We start from the raw sequence: 18,224 nt of genomic DNA, 5'->3' as shown, positions 1-18,224 counted from the left end.
TGAGTATCTTGAATATTGACACTGTTACTCATACTTGAAAAAATTAAGGTGAGATTGGGAATATGCACGTTTATTATTTTTTTCTTTCGTATACCTCCTGAGAAACATTATTCCCAGTATCTTTCATGGGATAATCCTTTTAAAATCTTACAACAGCGTCAACAAACTGACTTCCCCAAAGCATCATATCCATGGTCAAAGGCACCACGAATCATTCATTTCAAAGTTTAATGCAGATTTGCCTTTTTTCTTTACAGTTTTTTTTTAAACGCCACAGGCTAACAACACCATACACTAATTTATAACAGTCAAGTTTAAAACACATATGTGAGGTCACCTTTCAAATGGCAGACTGAACTTGAATCTTCAATTCTGCACCTGCTGGTATGGCAAAGGGGGTATGATGAAGAGCTAGAGTTGTAATTAAGAGTCCTTTATTTAGGACCCATCTCCAGCTTCAAGAGTTACTCATAGCACAGTGAATAGTGTACTGTATACTATTTTTAAAAGAATCCCAACAATGCATGAAATTTCCATTTATTTTGTAATCAAAGGGGAGGGAAAAAATCTAAAAAGTAGATCTGTGAGCCTTAATGCTATATATATGTAACTGAAAGCAGAGTTAGTTCCTCAGTATAATTTATTCAAACAAAACTTAAAGCTGCTCATGTACCTGTGCAGGTTTTATAGCAAGGTTACAGTACTGGGTTAAAATGACTGCTGTCTCATGTCTCAAAGAAAGGGAAAATACAAGAACCAACAAAAAGGGGACAAAATAGAACAGCAAAGTTGTCAGCAGCTCATTCTTGCCAACTCCATTTCTCAACATATTCTCAAGCAGAGTTAGATGACTTCACCCTAGTTCCACATCAATACCAAGGCTGATCCTAAGAAGTTAGGAAATCTGGACCCTCAAACTGAGAACCAGATATATACTTGGCCCCATTGTTTCAGAGCTTAACTACATTAATATTCTATTCATTTTAACAACCAGATTTATATAACATTACCCTACTCTGGCCCCTGAATCATTTTGAGAAGAGGAAAGAAATATAAAGAGAGAAAGGAGTTTTTACACTCAATCTCCAAAGCCACCCTTACCCAAGAGAGGTGAAGGTGGGCTTTTCTAGTACACTCATTGAACCATAGCTTCTCAAAGTTGGCATGAGACTAGTAGGTAAAAAACATAATCCTAAAAAGTCTATAAACATTTTAGGTCAGTTCCCTTTGCCACTGTTAAAAGATTAAGGGCCAAAATAAAATGCACGCCTCATTCCTCATCCTACTAACATTATGAAAGGCCAGACACTGTAGGACAAAACTTAGTGGAAAGCAAACATCATACACTGTGTTAATCACTGTAGGTGACTGAAAGCCATAGAGATCCAGGCATAAAAAAAAATTCCCTTCTATGTTTTACATATTGATTTAAGTACAACGGACAGCTTCTTAATGCAAAATATACATAAGAAGGGAAAGGAAGTTGTTCATTGTGGGCCAATGTCAAGTTTGGTGCTAAATGTTTTAAGACACTGTAAGCAACCTAACTGTTCTAAATATGAAGTCATTGGAGGTGTTTATCAATATTCACCTCTGAATATTAACAGTTGATTTACCTGAGATACAAAAACAAAATCATGTAAAAGGAAGCAGCCTAAGATTTGGCTGCAGCCAGCATGTTGGTCCCCAGGGAAAACATGATGGGTCGCTGACTGGCTGTTCCTATCTGCTAAGTCATCATGTTCATCCATATGTGTTCTAGTGTTGAAATGTTTTGTGCAAACACCACTTCTCTTCTCCAAAGACTCAAAGTGTTGCTACCAGGCTGCTTCCCAGAAATGAGCACACCACCACGTTGATCAACTTTGGCTCCTTTTTATTCAGGAAGCATACGCTAATTCTTTTTATACATTTTTTTTTTACATTCCAGAAATAAGCGAAAATAGCAGTTTTAAATATGTTACAAAGTTGGCTTTGGGGGCTAAATAAGCTTTTCGAGAGAGGACCAGCCAACTGACCTTTTCATCAAAGCACCAATGTATCTTCAGTCTTTTACCAAGCTCTACCACAGCTGTGGCCACCTTGGATGTGTTGTACATCCAAGCCACATGAAAGCTGTAACGGAGAGTTGCTGCGAGTCTCTCTGCAAGGCACCAAGAACAGACAGTTCCAGCTTCCTTTCTTCAGACTGAATCAAAATTTTGAAAACTTTTCAATTCATCTCTCAAGTAGTGCTCTCTCAGTGTGAAGACTAGAATTTGTTAAAACTCCTATCACAAGATACAGTAAATCACTTCCAATATTCTGGAAACCACATGGAAGAGTTATAAATAAATGGACACTAAAATTACTTTAAGAAAGTTTTACATCATTTAGTTGGTAAGGACATTTACACATACAGCACAATTTACTGTTAAACATTCTATAACTGGCTTCACATAAAGATGAAAATAGATAATACAAAATGATCTGACATTTTCAGTTAAGTTGGAATTAAGACTCTAGGCACCCCACTCTAGTACTCTTGCCTGGAGAATCTCATGGACAGAGGAGCCTGGTGGGCTGCAGTCCATGGTGTCGCAAAGAGTCAGACACAACTGAGCGACTTCACTTTCACTTTTCACTTTCGTGCACTGGAGAAGGAAATGGCAACCCACTCCAGTGTTCTTGCCTGGAGAATCCCAGGGACAGAGGAGCCTGGTGGGCTGCCGTCTATGGGGTCTCACAGAGTTGGACACGACTGACGCGACTTAGCAGTTTTATTGTAGTCAACATCAATTTTACATATTGTTGCAGATTGCTGTGCTATGCCCTTTAAAATGGGAATTTCTTTCTTGGGGTGAAATTCCATTTGGATATGTGTTCTTGCTTTGTACAAACCACTAAAATCTGAGGGACACAGCAACATCAAAGACATAAACAGTAACTGCACAATATTATCTGCTGGATTAAGCTAATACAAGTGGACAGTATTCTTCAAGTTGCAATATCTAATAAAGCACTATATGAAATGAACAAGGTGAAACATCGTAAGAATGAATATACTCTGCAACCAGTACATATAGCATCACTTCTTTAATTCATAAATCTGCCTCAGGCATCTGCACAATAAATTAGCAAGATCTCAATTTGCTTGAGGCATCACCAGCTCATAATGCCCCACTTGGCCTTCCTGTTTGAGCTGGTCGAGTAAGTCCTCCTTCCGTCTTTTTCTTCCTACCACCAGGTATCTGTCGTGGCCCACCCCATGAGACTTACTCTTAAGACCATACTTCTGGGCGATCTGATGTATTTGCTTCCGCTCATCATTAGTCAGCTCTGTAGAGAAAGTTAAATCCGTGTGGCTCTCGGAGCGGGCATAGTTTCTGATGATCTGTTCAATATCTCTCTTGGCAATTTTATTTACCCTCTCTACATCAAGACCAAGCCCTTCCCGCTTATGCTGCTCTTTGACAGAGATTGGCTCCCGAATGCCCTCACCAGATTTACCTAAACCACCACCCGTCCAACCCATCTTTCTCAGCAGCTGATTTCCAATGTTATCTTCTTTGATTTGCTGTTTATAAGCCTCCTCTGCTGAGCGGCCCTGAATTTCATTTCTGGAAATCACATCTTCAATAGCTCCTTTCTTCAAATTGTTAATGACAGTCGGTTGGGTCTTTTTGAGGGTTTTCACAGCTTCCCCCGCAGCTTCATATTTGACAGTTTTCTTCACTCCAACTGCTTCTGCAATTACTTCACTCTCGAGAATCACCTTGCATTTCCATCGGAGGCCTGTCATTCTTTCATAGACGTATTCAACTGTCATTCGGTTAAACTGAGCTGTGTCATTCAGCGTGCACACAGGATTGGAAGAATTCTCATAAACTACAAGATCCTTTATGTCTTTCTTCTTTCCAGATCCCCTGGGTGAAGAGCCTGTTTGGCACTGTGAACTTTTGACAGATGGATAAGTGGGCTGTGTTTTTTGAAGGATTTTCAAAGCCTCATCAGCAGCTGCATGTTTACTTGTTTTTTTGGTTCCATAACCTTCAGCTAAGCAGTGATCTTGCAAAAATACTCGACAACGCCATGTACGATTTGGCATCATCTCATATTTGTATTCTACAGACATTTTGTTGTATGAGGCAGAATTGTTAAGGATACCAATTGCATCGTTTGCATTTTCTGTAAGGATAAAATTGGTCCAGTGTTTGGCGGAAGCATTAAAAATCGGCTGCCCAGAAGCATCTTTAGCCAGCACCACCAGCTCTTCTGGTGGTTTCAGAGCTGGAGGAAAGTCATATGAAGGCATGCCAATCTGACATACCACAAGGTCCTCTCCAATTGTGTGCTTGAATTTCCTTCGGATAACCCTAACTTCAATACGTTTCTGCAAGAGTTTTACAGCTAGCTCAGTAGCTCGATCCCTGGACCCATTCTTGCTGCCAGCATAGCCTGTAGTTAAGTAGATGTTCTGGCATCTAACTTCACAGGCATAACCATCTGTTAGAAGTTTTTTATTTTTGGGGATGTCAGCAGGAGGGATTTCTTTTAAAGGAGCGTATATATATTCAGGATTTGTCTTACATGCCTGAATACAACGAGTTAACATATAGGTGTAATTAATTTTATCAGATCCAGATGTCATCTCTGGATTAGAAAGGTTCTTCCAGATAGTTGCTGTTAATTTTTCAATAAAATACTGCTTCTCAGCTACCACTGACTCAGGAAATGTCTGTGATGGTGAAGGCTCAGGAGGTGACTGAGAGTCTGCCTGCTGTGATGTGCTGCTGGGGACAGGGTTCCCACTGTCAAAATACATGTTGGCTGTGACAGGCTTGTCTTTTGTGAAAATAAATCCTGATGAATCACAATACTGAGAGTTCCCATCTTGTATACTGAAAGAGTCTTGAGTATAATCTTGGTAGATGTCTCTTGGCATGTTGGCAAAATGTGTTTGTTCATTTCTCTCTTTTGTTTGAGGGCCATAAGGATCTTCCTGTCTTTCATCTTTTGAACTACTAGCTACAAAATGTACAGGCTCAAAACGAGGTCTCACATGGAATTTGGAACCGGCTTGCTTTTTAGGAGGATTTTGACCTATAGAATGAGTGAAATTTACAATTCATTAAAAAGGGATATTTCAAAAGAACCAAGCAGGAAAACAGTACCAACCAATTTTTTTTTTTTTTTTTTTTTTGCAAGCTGAACTGCTGGTAAAAGTTATGTCCCATCACAAAAACTTCAGGTCATTTAGGTGAAGGGACCCAAATATCAATGTAAGATTCCAACATAAGGAGAGATGCTCCCTGTCCTTCCACGTGTAAGGGAGGAGACTTGACAGAAAATATGCCATTGACTCAACTATGCAGGTCACCACCATGCACGACGGGTAGATGCTTCTGCATCTAATGAGTTAAAGCACAGGTGAAGTGTACTGAGTAAGAGGATGTTCCACTATGATCTCATACCACCTGTGCTGAAAAGCTCCCTTCTTAAGGACTGCAAATGGAACAGATGGCTCTAATGCAACAGAGATGATGACCAGAGGCGTTTACAAAGCCTCTCTTTTGTATCAGAAGTGACCGACTCTGTGATGATGCTTTACATAGTTGCGACTAAAAAAAAAATAAAAAATATTTGTCAAAAGATCCCAAAGATTTTCAAATTCAAAATTTTAGTTTGCTTTATTTTATTTCTACAACAAACTTCAGCTGGAAACTAATGATTTACAGAGGATATCAAATTTAAAGCTATGGAAGAACTCTGCTGAGGCTATACCAGACACTAGAGCTTTCTCCCTATAACACTGTTTAGTAGAAAACTGGTCTACCACAGACCCATCCAGGAGGCTTTAGTTACTTAGATGCTTAAGGGAGGTTCCATGGCATGGAAGCATTATCCTTCAAGGACAGCATTATAGCATGAATTCAGTATTCTTAGCTTTCAGTTCTATTTAGCATCCTCAAAAAAAATGTACAAACTGAAAGTTAAAACTTTTACAGTGTGTAAGATCTGATGTTACCAATGTTATTTAAAATCATATACCACACTCATATCTTTAAAAAAGAAGCCACACTGTTTCTTCAAATCCCACCTTCCAGAAACAGTATACTCACCATCACATGTTGAGAGGTGACGTTTTTGACCTTTGGAGGCCTTGGACAGCATCAGATCATATGAAGGCATCTCCCCAATATCAATACCTTCAGCCATTTGGAGAATTTTTTCCATCAAGCGTGGGCTGTACCTATTTAAATGAATATAATCTACAGTTAAAACAGACAAGAATGCAGTTTTTGAAAAGTTTCTAGATGACCCATCTTATAATTGCTCCCACAGGACTTTACTAACAGAATGTCTTGGCTATAAAACTGAAGAATCTGCCCTAAAATAGTTATGTATCAAATGAGCAATTATGTTACTGTCATTAGAAGATATACAAACACAAATATTAAGAAATTTAGGTGAAGACCATATCTTTAATTGGAATTAAAAGTACCCATATAAACTCGTAATTTATTTTTCTCTACATACATACATTTATGATGTATATCATGTATACATATATACATATGGTATATATCATGTATACATATATGATAATGATAATGTACTCAGAATGTTAATAAGAGATGGATTGTTAACATCCAAATTGTGGTTTCTATCATTTCCCACCAAATGGAATCAGAGTCCTGAAAGAAGTGGCTGGACCCAAGTCTGGGCCAAGAAATGTAGAATCTGGGAGATATTTTCATGCCTGGAAACAAGAACGCTGTCAAAGACCTCAGGGGTTGTTGTCAAACGGACTCAGAAGTGAGCCAACTTGAATATCAAGAATAACCACAGTGGACTGAAACACATCAAGCACGTTAAACATCCATTAGCTCACAGTAATACTTACAAACTCATTATTGGTCACCTTTGGAGGACGGTGGGGAATCAAGTCATTATTCCCCAAACAAGTAACATTAAAAGAAGAAAGCAAGCATTTATCCAGCATTTCCCTGTACAAATTGTACCTCAGAAAAAACTAAAGAGTTGATGAAGAAAATCTCCTTTACAGAAGCATTCCAGCTAATAAATGAAGGAATGATAGATTCCTACCATTTTGCAACCCATAAAGCAACAATAAATGATCATCAATGGCCGCTAAGTTTAGCAAGGAGAGATAAGAATGCCTTCCTAAATGAACAATGCAAAGAAATAGAGGAAAACAGTAAGATGGGAGAGATAGAGATCTTTTCAAGAAAATCAGAGATACCAAGGGAACATTTCATGCAAAGATAGGCTCAATAAAGGACAGAAATGGTATGGACCTAACAGAAGCAGAAGATATTAAGAACAGGCAGCAAGAATACATAGAAGAACTATACAGAAAAAAGATCTTAATGGTCCAGATAACCACAATGGTGTGATCACTCATTTAGAGCCAGACATCCTGGAGTGAAAAGTCAAGTGGGCCTCAGAAGCATCACTATGAACAAAGCTGGTGGAGGTGATGGAATTCCAGTTGAGCTACTTCAAATCCTAAAAGATGATGCTGTGAAAGTGCTGCAACTCAATATGCCAGCAAATTTGGAAAACTCAGCAGTGGCTACAGGACTGGAAAAGGTCAGTTTTCATTCCAATCCCAAAGAAAGGCAATACCAAAAAATGCTCAAACTACTGCACAATTGCACTCATCTCACACGCTAGCAAAGTAATACTCAAAATTCTCCAAGCTAGGCTTCAACAGTATGAGAACTTCCAGATGTTCGAGCTGGATTTAGAAAAGGCAGAGGAACCAGAGATTAAATTGCCAATATCTGTTGGATCACAGAAAAATAATTCCAGAAAAACATCTACTTCTGCTTCATTGACTACACTAAAGCCTTTGACTGTGTGGATCACAACAAACTGTGGAAAATTCTTAAAGTGATGGGGATACCAGACCACGTTACCTGCCTCCTGCAAAACCTGTACACAGGTCAAAAAGCAACAATGGATTGGTTCAAAATTGGTAAAGGAGTAGGTCAAAGCTGTATACTGTCAGCCTGCTTATTTAACTTATATGCCAAGTACATCATGTGAAACGCCGGGCTGGATGAAGCATGAGGTGGAATCAACATTACTGGGAGAAATATCAATAACCTCAGATATGCAGATGACACCACCCTTATGGCAGAAAGTGAAGAAGAATTAAAGAGCCTCTGATGAAGGTGAAAGAGGAGAATGAAAAAGCTGGCTTAAAACTCAACATTCAAAAAATGAAGATCATGGCATCCAATCCCATCACTTCATGGCAAACTATGGGGAAACAGTGACAGATTTTATTTTCTTGGGCTCCAAAATCACTGCAGATGGTAACTGCAGCCATGAAATTAAAAGACGCTTGCTCCTTGGAAGAAAAGCTATGACCAACATATTAAAAAGCAGAGACATTACTTTGCCGACAAAGGTCTGTCTAGTCAAAGCTATGCTTTTGCCAGTAGTCATGTATGGATGTGAGAGTTGGACCATAAAGAAGGCTGAGCACCAAAGAATTGATGCTTTTGAACTGTGGCATTGGAGAAGACTCTTGAGAGTCCCTTGGACTGCAAGGGGATCCAACCAATCCTAAAGGAGATCAGTCCTGGGTGTTTACTGGAAGGACTGATGCTGAAGCTGAAACTCCAATACTTTGGCCACCTGATGCGAAGAGCTGACTCATTGGAAAAGACCCTGATGCTGGGAAAGATTGAAGGCAGGAGGAGAAGGGGACGACAGAGGATGAGATAGTTGGATGGCATCACTGACTCAATGGACATGAGTTTGAACAAGCTCCTGGAGATGGTGAAGGACAGAGAAGCCTGACATGCTGCAGTTAATGGGGTCACAAAGAGTCAGACACAACTGAGCAACTGAACAACAATAAAAGCTTATCAGGTGAAAAGCTGATGGGGAAGAACCTAGAAACAGACCCACACAGACATGTTCAACTGTTTATAAAACTAAAAGCAATCCAATGGTGGCAGGAGAGTCTTTTTATCAAATGGTGCTGGACAAAGTAGGCATCCAACCTAAACAAACCACCTCAACCTAAGCCTCACATCATATACAATAGTTAACTCAAAATGCATCATAAACTTAAATGTGAAACTAAAAAGTTTTTACAAAAAATACAGAAGAAAATCTTCAAGATCTCCAGCTAGGCAAAGAATTCTTATACTTAACACCAAAAGTATGATCCATAAAAGAAAAAGTTAATAAAATTGACTTCATTAAAATTAAAAAATTTTGCTCTCAAAAGATCCTGTGAAGAGGATGAAAAGACAAGCTACAGAGAGCAAGAAAATATTTACAAACCATATACTTGACAAAAGATTAGTATCTAGTATAAAGACCTCAAGACCTCTCAAATTCAACAGTAAAATATATACATATATATAATGTGTATATATGAACAAAAGATATGAATAGAACATTTCGCCAGAGAGGATATACAGATTGCAAATAAGCAGATAAAAAGAAATGTTCAACATCATCAGCTACCAAGGAAATGCAACTTAAACCAAAATGAGATATTATTCTGTAGCTATCAGAGTGGCTAAAGTGAAAAATGATGACAACACTAAATGCTGACAAGGATGCAGAAAAACTGGATCACTTGTACACTACTTGTGGGAATATAAAATGATATGGCCACTCTGGGACACAACTTGAAAGTTTTTTTATAAAATTAAACATGCAATCACCTCATGACCTTGCAACTGCACTTTGGGGCATTTATCTCAGAGAAATAAAAGCATACGTGCACACAAACAACTGTACACGGATGTTCATAACAGTTTTATTTGTAACAGCCCCAAACTACAACCAGCCCAGATGTCTTTACCACACACCATGGAACACTGCTCAGCCAAAAAAATGAATAAACTATTGATACACGCAGTATTGGGTATGAGTGGGAGGGAAATGGATGTGGTTGTAAAAGGGCAATGTGAGGGATCCTTGTGGTACTGGAACTGTTCAATATCTTGATGATGGTAGTGGACATGCAAACCTACACCTGTGATAAACTGTATAGAATCACACACACAAGTATTAGTAAAACTGGAGGAATCTGTGTAGACTGCAGATTGTAACAATGTCATTATCCTGATTATGATATATTAACTTTGTAAAATGTTGTCATTGCGGGAATTGGGTAAAGAGCACAGGGCATCATATTATTTCCTACAATTACAGGTGAATCAATAATTATGTCAATAAAATTTTCAATTGAAAAAAGTTGTTGGAGAACTTTATCATCTTAATCTCACTAAAAATGGGACAATCAGACATGTGTCCCTGATGTGATATGACAGGGCAAAGATCTAAAAAGTGTTCTTGACCACCAGATAATTGCACCCAAACCTAATCAAGCCCCTAACTCCTAGAAACATGTTAAGCACCACCACAAGAATACAGCCAGCCAAATCCATCATGAAGGAAACATTATGTGACAGTCCATTTCTTCATCAAATAAACAGCATGAAAATAAAAGGAGAGGGAATGGTTAAAGGCAACAGATCAGTCAGATATGTGTGGACCGTGGGTCAAACAAACCATTCTGCGACAAATGGAGAAAACATTATCGGATCATTTTGAGAAATTATCATTAATTTTTCTGAGTATGAATAATGGTATTATGACTATTTTTTAAAAATCATCTGGTACAGATACATACTAAAATATTTGCAAGAGAAATGATGGCAAGGTTTTCTTTAATATATTCTGGACTACCTCGCACAAAATACTAGGGGCAAGACGAAATGAGAAGGGTAGCATGACAGACTGTTGACAATTGCTGAAGTTGAATGATGCATGCATGAGTTTCCACTAACCTCTTCTACTTTTTGTGTTTGATTTTCCTTACTAAAAAGCTTTAAAACATACAATATTGTAAAGTAATTAGCCTCCAATTAAAGTAAATAAATTTATATTAAAAAAATAAAAAGGACTCCTTATGAAGTACATTTGCCCTTGATAGAATATCAATTTCCTGCAGAGAAAACTATGGGCTCAAGTGAAGTTTTGGTTATCATGGTATCTACTCACTCTTCTCACCTTCAGAGCCTTTCTAAGCCTAAGACCAAAAAAGACTTCTGGTGGTATGTGAGAAGAAAGTTCTTCTTTGGGTAGGGGCAGGGGGCATGCTGTGCAGCTTGCGGGATCTTAGTTCCCCAACCAGGGACCAGGGAACACCAGGGAATTCCCCAAGAAAGTTCTGAAAATGAGAAACTAGCACTCCTCTACATGAGTAGGCTCTGAACTTCAAAGAGGATAACATCCATTTTCAACACAATAGGTCCCGCACCCATCAGATGTCTTTCCTTGCAAAAGAGAGAAGTGACATGGTGGCCGTCTCTGACAGATGACCTGTAAGCTAGCCCAGTTGTAATCCACACTTCCCACTGATAACTGCTGCTGCTAACACCAGTATTTAAATGCTGTAATTTTATTTTTACTTAGTCTTATCTAAACATCAAAAAGCATAGCCTAAAATGTCATACATTATATATATCAGTTTCATTAAGATTTGGGAGTGGGGACTTCCCTGGTGGTAGATAAGATCCTCCTGCCAATGCAGGGAACACAGGTTTGATCCCTAGCTGGGAAGTTCCTACATGCCATGGAACAACTATGCCGGTGCGCCACAACTACTGAGCTCACATGCTGCAAGTATAGAAGCCCGCGTGCCCTAGAGCCTGTGCTCCACAACAAGAAAAGCCACCACAATGAGAAGCCCACACACCACAACCAGAGAGTAGCCCCTGCTGGGCACAGCTAGAATAAGCCAGCACACAGCAACAAAGACCCAGTGCAGCCACAAATAAAATAATTTTAAAAAAGATTTGTGAGTACAATTTCTAAGGTATGAGATGAAAGCAAAAGATTATGAAAATGAGATGAAGTCTACAAATCTTAAACTGGTGTTGCCAATTTTGCTACCAAAACTGGTACTACAACCAAACCACTCACCTTGAATTCCAGTTAAAATTCTCCAGATCTTATAGACTGATTCCAAACATGGCATCCAAGTGTAATGGCATGTATGCCATTCAGTGTGCATGAATGATGCATTTGGGACCTACTCCATTCACATTTTCTCTCTGGTTTCTTCCAGCATTAGTAATGATTATACCTACTTACTGTTCCCTATTCATTACATTTGCCACAAAATTTAACATCACCCATAGGCTATAAAAATAAACCTTTGTGTTGATTGCCAATATAGTCATCTTCTCAGCCCTTTATTAGGAAGTCATAATACTGAAGAATCCCAACCAGCTGGAACAGTAATGGAACAGACTGTGTAGTGCCTGCTGCTGCTGCTAAGTCACTTTAGTCATGTCCGACTCTGTGCGACCCCATAGACAGCAGCCCACCAGGCTCCCCCGTCCCTGGGATTCTCCAGGCAAGAACACTGGAGAGGGTTGCCATTTCCTTCTCCAATGCATGAAAGTGAAAAGTGAAAGTGAAGTTGCTCAGTCATGTCCGACCCTCTGCAACCCCATGGACTGCAGCCTACCCGGCTCCTCCGTCCATGGGATTTTCCAGGCAGGAGTACTGGAGTGGGGTGCCGTTGCCTTCTCCGGTGTAGTACCTAACACTTGGCTATTCAAAGAACAAATACTAATCTTTACATTAATCTTTAATTAATCTTTACTATGAAGACCACTAGGATTTCAGTCCTATTTCAAAATATTCTCCAAAGAGTACCTACCCAGGGATAAAGAAGTGGTTCCACAAATCTGAAATAAGCCAAGGCAGTAAATAGAGCTTTCATCACTCAGTTTTCCATAGTGCATTTTTTTAGTGGATTTAAAAAGTAACACCTTTACTCCAGAAATTTTAGAGAATCCATCAAGAAAACACCTACAAATCCAACCACTGATAATTTCATTAACATTTGGGGGTTTACTTTTTATTCCTTTTTCTATGCTTCCCATACCACCTTCTCCCCACCCCTGCAAAAAAAAAAATCACTATCAGATCATCTATGTTGATTTGTAATCTGCTGGGGTTTTGATGTTTTTCTTAATTTATTATGTCATAAGCTTTTTCTCCATGTCATTAGCACATGACTTTTAATGGCTATACAGTATTTTATCTCATGGAGGGATCATGATGTAAAGTACCATTAAGGCAAGTCCAACAAAGTAATTTTAAGATGTATGCATACTATGCATTTACAACCCATTTGGTTGTAAATGCTTAAAAAAGAAAACCAAAAAGCCCCAGCTGGTCTTTAAGGTTTTCCAAGGTTATCATGTATTAAGCTTTTTGGAAATCACAACTGTGCCACCATACCTAGCATACAAAAAGATGATTTCTAATGGACAAAGACATCTGACTTCATGAATCTCACCTTCTTGAAAAAAGACACGTGCTTATAGGTGTGTATTTATGATATACAATGGCACCTGGAATTTAATAAATATTCAGTAATAGAAGCTTTCTTTCAAATTAAAAAAAATTATTAAACTGCTCTACTAGGTCCAAATTTAAAAGGTGAGGTTTGAAAACTAAGCAAAGGTTAGGATTTCCAAGTATAAAATTATTTATGCAAACCTATTCAAAAGACTCCTACATAGTGAATAACATACAACTAACATTACTGATACAGCTTTTAAAAGCTCCCACTCATATTTCATCAGCTGGTGATTGATGCACTCTACCTACTATGTGCAAAGTTAGTTTCACAACATGAGCCCAGTCAGCATCTTCCTTCCAAACGTCAGTCTCACATCAACAAGAAAAGACAAATAATCAAGGTGGCAAACTGGATTCATTTTAGGATATATTTTCTCTATTGATTAATATCTCACCAAAAGTCAATAGATCAGGATTCTGTTTCTTTCTCTTTTTTTTGGATTCTGTTTCTAATACTACTGATGAAGAATGATTGGAAAGCTGAATGCTCCAGTTAACCAAACATTCTGCTTTATTAAACATACACACACTATCAACAATTTTAAGTAAAAACTGCACAGGTCCCTTGGCATTCATATGAACAATTATGTCTGTGCTGTAGATGAGGTTGATAAGACTGCACTAAATTTTCATTAGCCACAAGATATATGTTAGAAATGGCCTACAGAAAAAAAAAATCTTGACACGTTGTTTATTTTTATGAAACAGACAAGAAAAGGTGAAGATAAATAATTTCGGCTATTTGGGCTTCCCGATTGCCTAGACTGAGGGAAAAAAATGATCAAAAAGCAGATTAGAAAACATTGTTTTATTTATCCTATAAGACAACAGTTCTCATAGTGTAGTCCCTGGATGAGCATCATCCATTACCTGGGAACTTGTTACAAACAGAAATTCTAGGGTCCCACATCCATTACCTGGGAACTTGTTAGAAACAGAAATTCTGGGGTCCCATCTCACAGAAACCCTGGCAGTAGAACCCAGCAATCTGTGTTTTAAGAAGCCTAAGATTTTGATGCTGCTTAAGTCTGAGAAACATGTTACAGATGGTCAACAAGATATTAAAACTTGTTCCCTGAGAATAGCCACTATCACCAAAAGGGATTGAAACATGATTTGCTCCCCTGCTCATGTGAGCTCCTCCTGGCTTGGTCTTATGATCAAGGATTTTTAAAAGCTATCCCTGACCTAGGAGTTCTTTCAGTCCCAGCTAAATTAGAACACAGAAAGTCCTGCAAGTGGGAAACAAAATGCAAAGAGTTCTCTTCTGGCTACTGCTTATAATCTGTTCTAAAAGTCAGGGAATGGGCCTTCAACGACAAATTAATGATTTCAGTTTAGAGTGGGCTGTGTCACCATGCATTCTGCAGTCCCCCTGGGAGAAAAGAAGAGTCTTCTGTCACAGAAAAATAGACCAGAAAACAAGAGCTCTGCCAACACCGACGTTAACAAGTACTGGAATACAGATTTTACTCACCTGAAGATGACAGCTGACATAAAGCCTGCCTCAAGTGGAAGATTACACTTGGTCCCTAGCTTCCAAGATTCTTTATTGCCCCTTCCCTTTCTCCTATATCTAAGTTAACAGATAGAATGTAAACATTACTCTTCAGTTAAGCTATTGGGTAACATTATAGCAACTCTTGTAAGTTTGTTTCTTAAAGGATTCAGATTTCCCACGGCTTCTGTGATATTAAGGACATCTAAGATTATAGGATAAAGGTACCATTCCAATTGCCAGAACAATATTGTTAAGTGCAAGTCAGTTAGATTTATCTGACTTGATTAATTACTGAGGCTTTCCCAGTCATAACCAGTTCCTCCAGTGAAACAGTCATTATCTCTGGAGGCAGAAAGTACACTAATCTAGAGAAGACAGAAAAAATATCTTTGTGTTATGGAAGCAAAACAAGTATCACACTGGATGCTATCTATGTTCAATAATTAAGCATTAACCACAGACAATCTTATTTATCTGTATCTGTTACAATCATTCCTGGAACTGAACTGGTTGAATTTGATCTGATCATTTTTCATAATTTCTCATCCTTCCTAAAAAATTTGCCCTGAAGCAAGTGTCAAAAAAAACCAAACCTCTCAAGTCTATCAAAGGAATGATTAGTCTAGTATAGGGCCGATTTGAAGGTTCTGAAGGACAGTGGTCCAAGTAGTCTGTTTTAAAAACATGCGTTGGAACCATACTGCAGTCTCCATTGAATGCAAAGAGCTTTCAAAGAGGCCTGTTCAGAACAGGCACTAGGTTCTAAGAAAGGGGAGCGGGGCGCGGCGGGGGCGGGGGGGGGGGGCGGCGACAAACACACACCTAAAACCTCACTCAGAGGCCAAATGTTAATCCTACTGATCACATTTAAGGTGAAATGAGGGCAATCCACTTTTACAGTAGATATAACCATTTCTTTGTTTGCGTCCAGACACATTATGCGCAAATCTACAAGCAAGGCGGACCCTGCGGTTGAGAGACCTCATACAAACCGCCTCCCCAAGAGAAAACAGTAAAACCCAGCTAGGCGGCTGCTATTTAATCTAACGGGAATGGAAAGAGAGGACGCTCCAGAGACTAGGATTACAACCGCAGACCCCCTCTCCTCTCCCCCCATAGACCCCGGAACCCCGACTGTCGAATATTCTCTGCGGATACCGCATCCCTGGAAGGTCCTACGCAGGTCCGAGGCTCTGCTATTTGTCATTTCCCACGCCCTCCAAAACACCATCACAATGACCACCTCTCGGCAATCCTCTCCCAGGCGCTGCTTCATCTCCATCCCTGGTCCTGGAGAGGCCTCTCCCGCGATCCCCGCACCTTTCTAGCTGTTATGTCATCTGCAGCTACCTCGTTCAGCCAACCGCCCCCCCCCGCCCGCCCCGGGCCAACAGTGGAGTCCTCCAGCACCTCCAAATCTCCAGTCTCTAAGCACTCATCCCTACTCGCCCCCTCCTTCCCTATCCCGACCCTCTTCACTGATCCCCACCCCACCCGGGTCCCCAGCCCGACCCTCACACCTTACTCACCTGCAGCCCAAGAAAACGTGGTTGGTCCAGGCAGCGGAGAGCGCGAGGAGCTGGTCTAGGGCAGCCCCGGGATAACTGTGCAGGTGCCGACAGATGAAGCTGCGCCGCAGAGCCCACTGCCAGTCACTTTCGTGGCTATAGCGCCACTGCTCCAGCACTGGCTCGGGCGGGGGCGGCGGGAGGGGCGGCGGCGGCGGCGGCGGGAGGGGGGGTAGCGGCGGCGGCGACAGGAAGTCGCCCCCCAACAGCAGACGTCCGCCAGCCATCTTCTCCGCCCCCAAGCAGGGACCCCAGGGATGAAGTCGACTCCCGATCAGGAGCAAGCGGGAACGGGGGGTTGGTGGGAGGAACCGGGTGAGGAGGGGCGTGCGGGGGGCGCGAAGACCAACTCTCAGGGGTACTGGAGTGTGTACGTGAGGGGCGACCGTTTAAAAGGGAAAGGCGACCACGAGCTCCTGTCCCGGCAACCCGGGTACACGCCCGCTGCACTCCTGCAACTCGTGGAGGAGCACGAGGGCACCCGGCAGAGTCACACGCGCGCCGGGGAAACCGAGCCGGGCCCAGCGCTCCGCAACTCCGGCGATCCTCAGATTCACGCACTGCGCTGGAAAAGAAAAAAAAAAAAAAAGACACCTGCACGCTCTGCTCCCCTTTCTCTGAGTTCTAGTCTACCTACCCGCGTGCCGCCCTGAGGTTGTGAGACCAGTGCGCGTGCGCCACGGCTGTTCCCTAACTTCAAAATCCCGTCGCTGAGTCTCGCGCGACGTACGTTTTCTTCCCCTCTTATGACGACTAGGGGGCTTTTGACGTACTGTGATCACAAGCGTGGGGCGGGGCTCCGGGAAGGGGATTTTTGAAAGATTTTTCTGAGGTTTGGGAACATGGTTCCGTTAACTCCCTAGAAGGCTCTCTCAGGTGACTGTTGGCACGTCGCCTGACGCTTTCCCCTGGGTTTCTGACAGTGGGAGGGACTTGGGTTTGAAATGGGTATCACACTTTTTTTTTTTTTTCTTAATGTAAGCTCTCCGAGGCGCCCTTTCTTCAGAGGATAGCTTGAAAAGCTATCTGTGCGTCGTGCACCATTAGCTTTGTTTTATTGTGAAGTAATAGTAAAAACAAAATACTTAAGAAAAAAATCATCCAAACCCACTTATCGTCCATACTCTATCCCAATTGCTGACAAATACAAGCATCGTGTTCACACAGTTCTGATCACGGTTTCAAATAATCCTGTATTAACTATCAATTTAAAACGTGCAGAATATTACAAAATACAAAAGGGGCCCCCAAACTAAAAGGTGCACAGCACCAAATGGCTCACTCTGTAGGCAAACGTTTTCACTAGACCTGTGGTCTCCTCCAGTCCCTCAATCACTGTCTGCCCGTCTGTGCTATGGAAGTAGTTAATGAGTGTCAGCGGAAATTTATATATCTATTTTATATAAGGGTGGGATTGGTATCTTTCATGTAAACAATTTTATGTATTTATTAATTTGGCTGCACTGGGTCTTCCTTGGGGCATCCAGGCTATGTCTAATTGTGGTATCTTAGTTCGAGGACTAGGAATCAAACCGGGCTTCGCTGCATTGGAATGCAGATTCTTAACCACTGGACCACCAGGAAAGCCCCCAGTCGGTAGGAATTTACACAGCACTCACTGTGTGCTCAGTATAGTCAATACAAAGGGAAAAGAAACTGGGTTTTCTCTGTTGTCCTGGAACTAATTATCGCGTTGGTGGGGAGAAATAGTCCTGTCTAGAACTCAGTGTTCC

The 18,224-nt window shown here is 40.7% G+C and overlaps 1 protein-coding gene across 1 annotated transcript; it reads right to left on the bottom strand.

The window, feature by feature from the left end:
* Nucleotides 1-1,859: 1,859 nt before the first annotated feature.
* NKRF (NFKB repressing factor) lies at nt 1,860-17,233 on the bottom strand. The gene is made up of 4 exons (XM_070290861.1): nt 17,129-17,233; nt 16,453-17,056; nt 6,102-6,232; nt 1,860-5,082 (listed from the first exon to the last, which is right to left on the bottom strand). The coding sequence occupies exons 2-4, from the start codon at nt 16,716-16,718 to the stop codon at nt 3,125-3,127; spliced, it is 2,355 nt and encodes a 784-aa protein (XP_070146962.1). The 5' UTR covers nt 16,719-17,056; nt 17,129-17,233; the 3' UTR covers nt 1,860-3,124.
* Between the last annotated feature and the right edge of the window lie 991 nt (nt 17,234-18,224).

The sequence above is a fragment of the Ovis canadensis genome, chromosome X (genome assembly GCF_042477335.2).
Source record: "Ovis canadensis isolate MfBH-ARS-UI-01 breed Bighorn chromosome X, ARS-UI_OviCan_v2, whole genome shotgun sequence".
In the NCBI taxonomy this organism is placed as follows: Eukaryota; Metazoa; Chordata; class Mammalia; order Artiodactyla; family Bovidae; genus Ovis; species Ovis canadensis.
The sequence above is the reverse complement of the archived record's forward strand: the minus strand, read 5'-3'. Positions and strand labels throughout refer to the sequence as shown.

Excerpts from the sequence above, each read along its gene's own strand:
- NKRF (XM_070290861.1), bottom strand. The coding sequence starts at position 16,718 with ATGGCTGGCGGACGTCTGCTGTTGGGGGGCGACTTCCTGTCGCCGCCG. Across the intron at positions 6,233-16,452 it reads CACGTTTTCTTGGGCTGCAG|GTACAGCCCACGCTTGATGG; the intron begins GTGAGTAAGGTG and ends TCATTTAAATAG. Across the intron at positions 5,083-6,101 it reads TCACCTCTCAACATGTGATG|GTCAAAATCCTCCTAAAAAG; the intron begins GTGAGTATACTG and ends CTCATTCTATAG.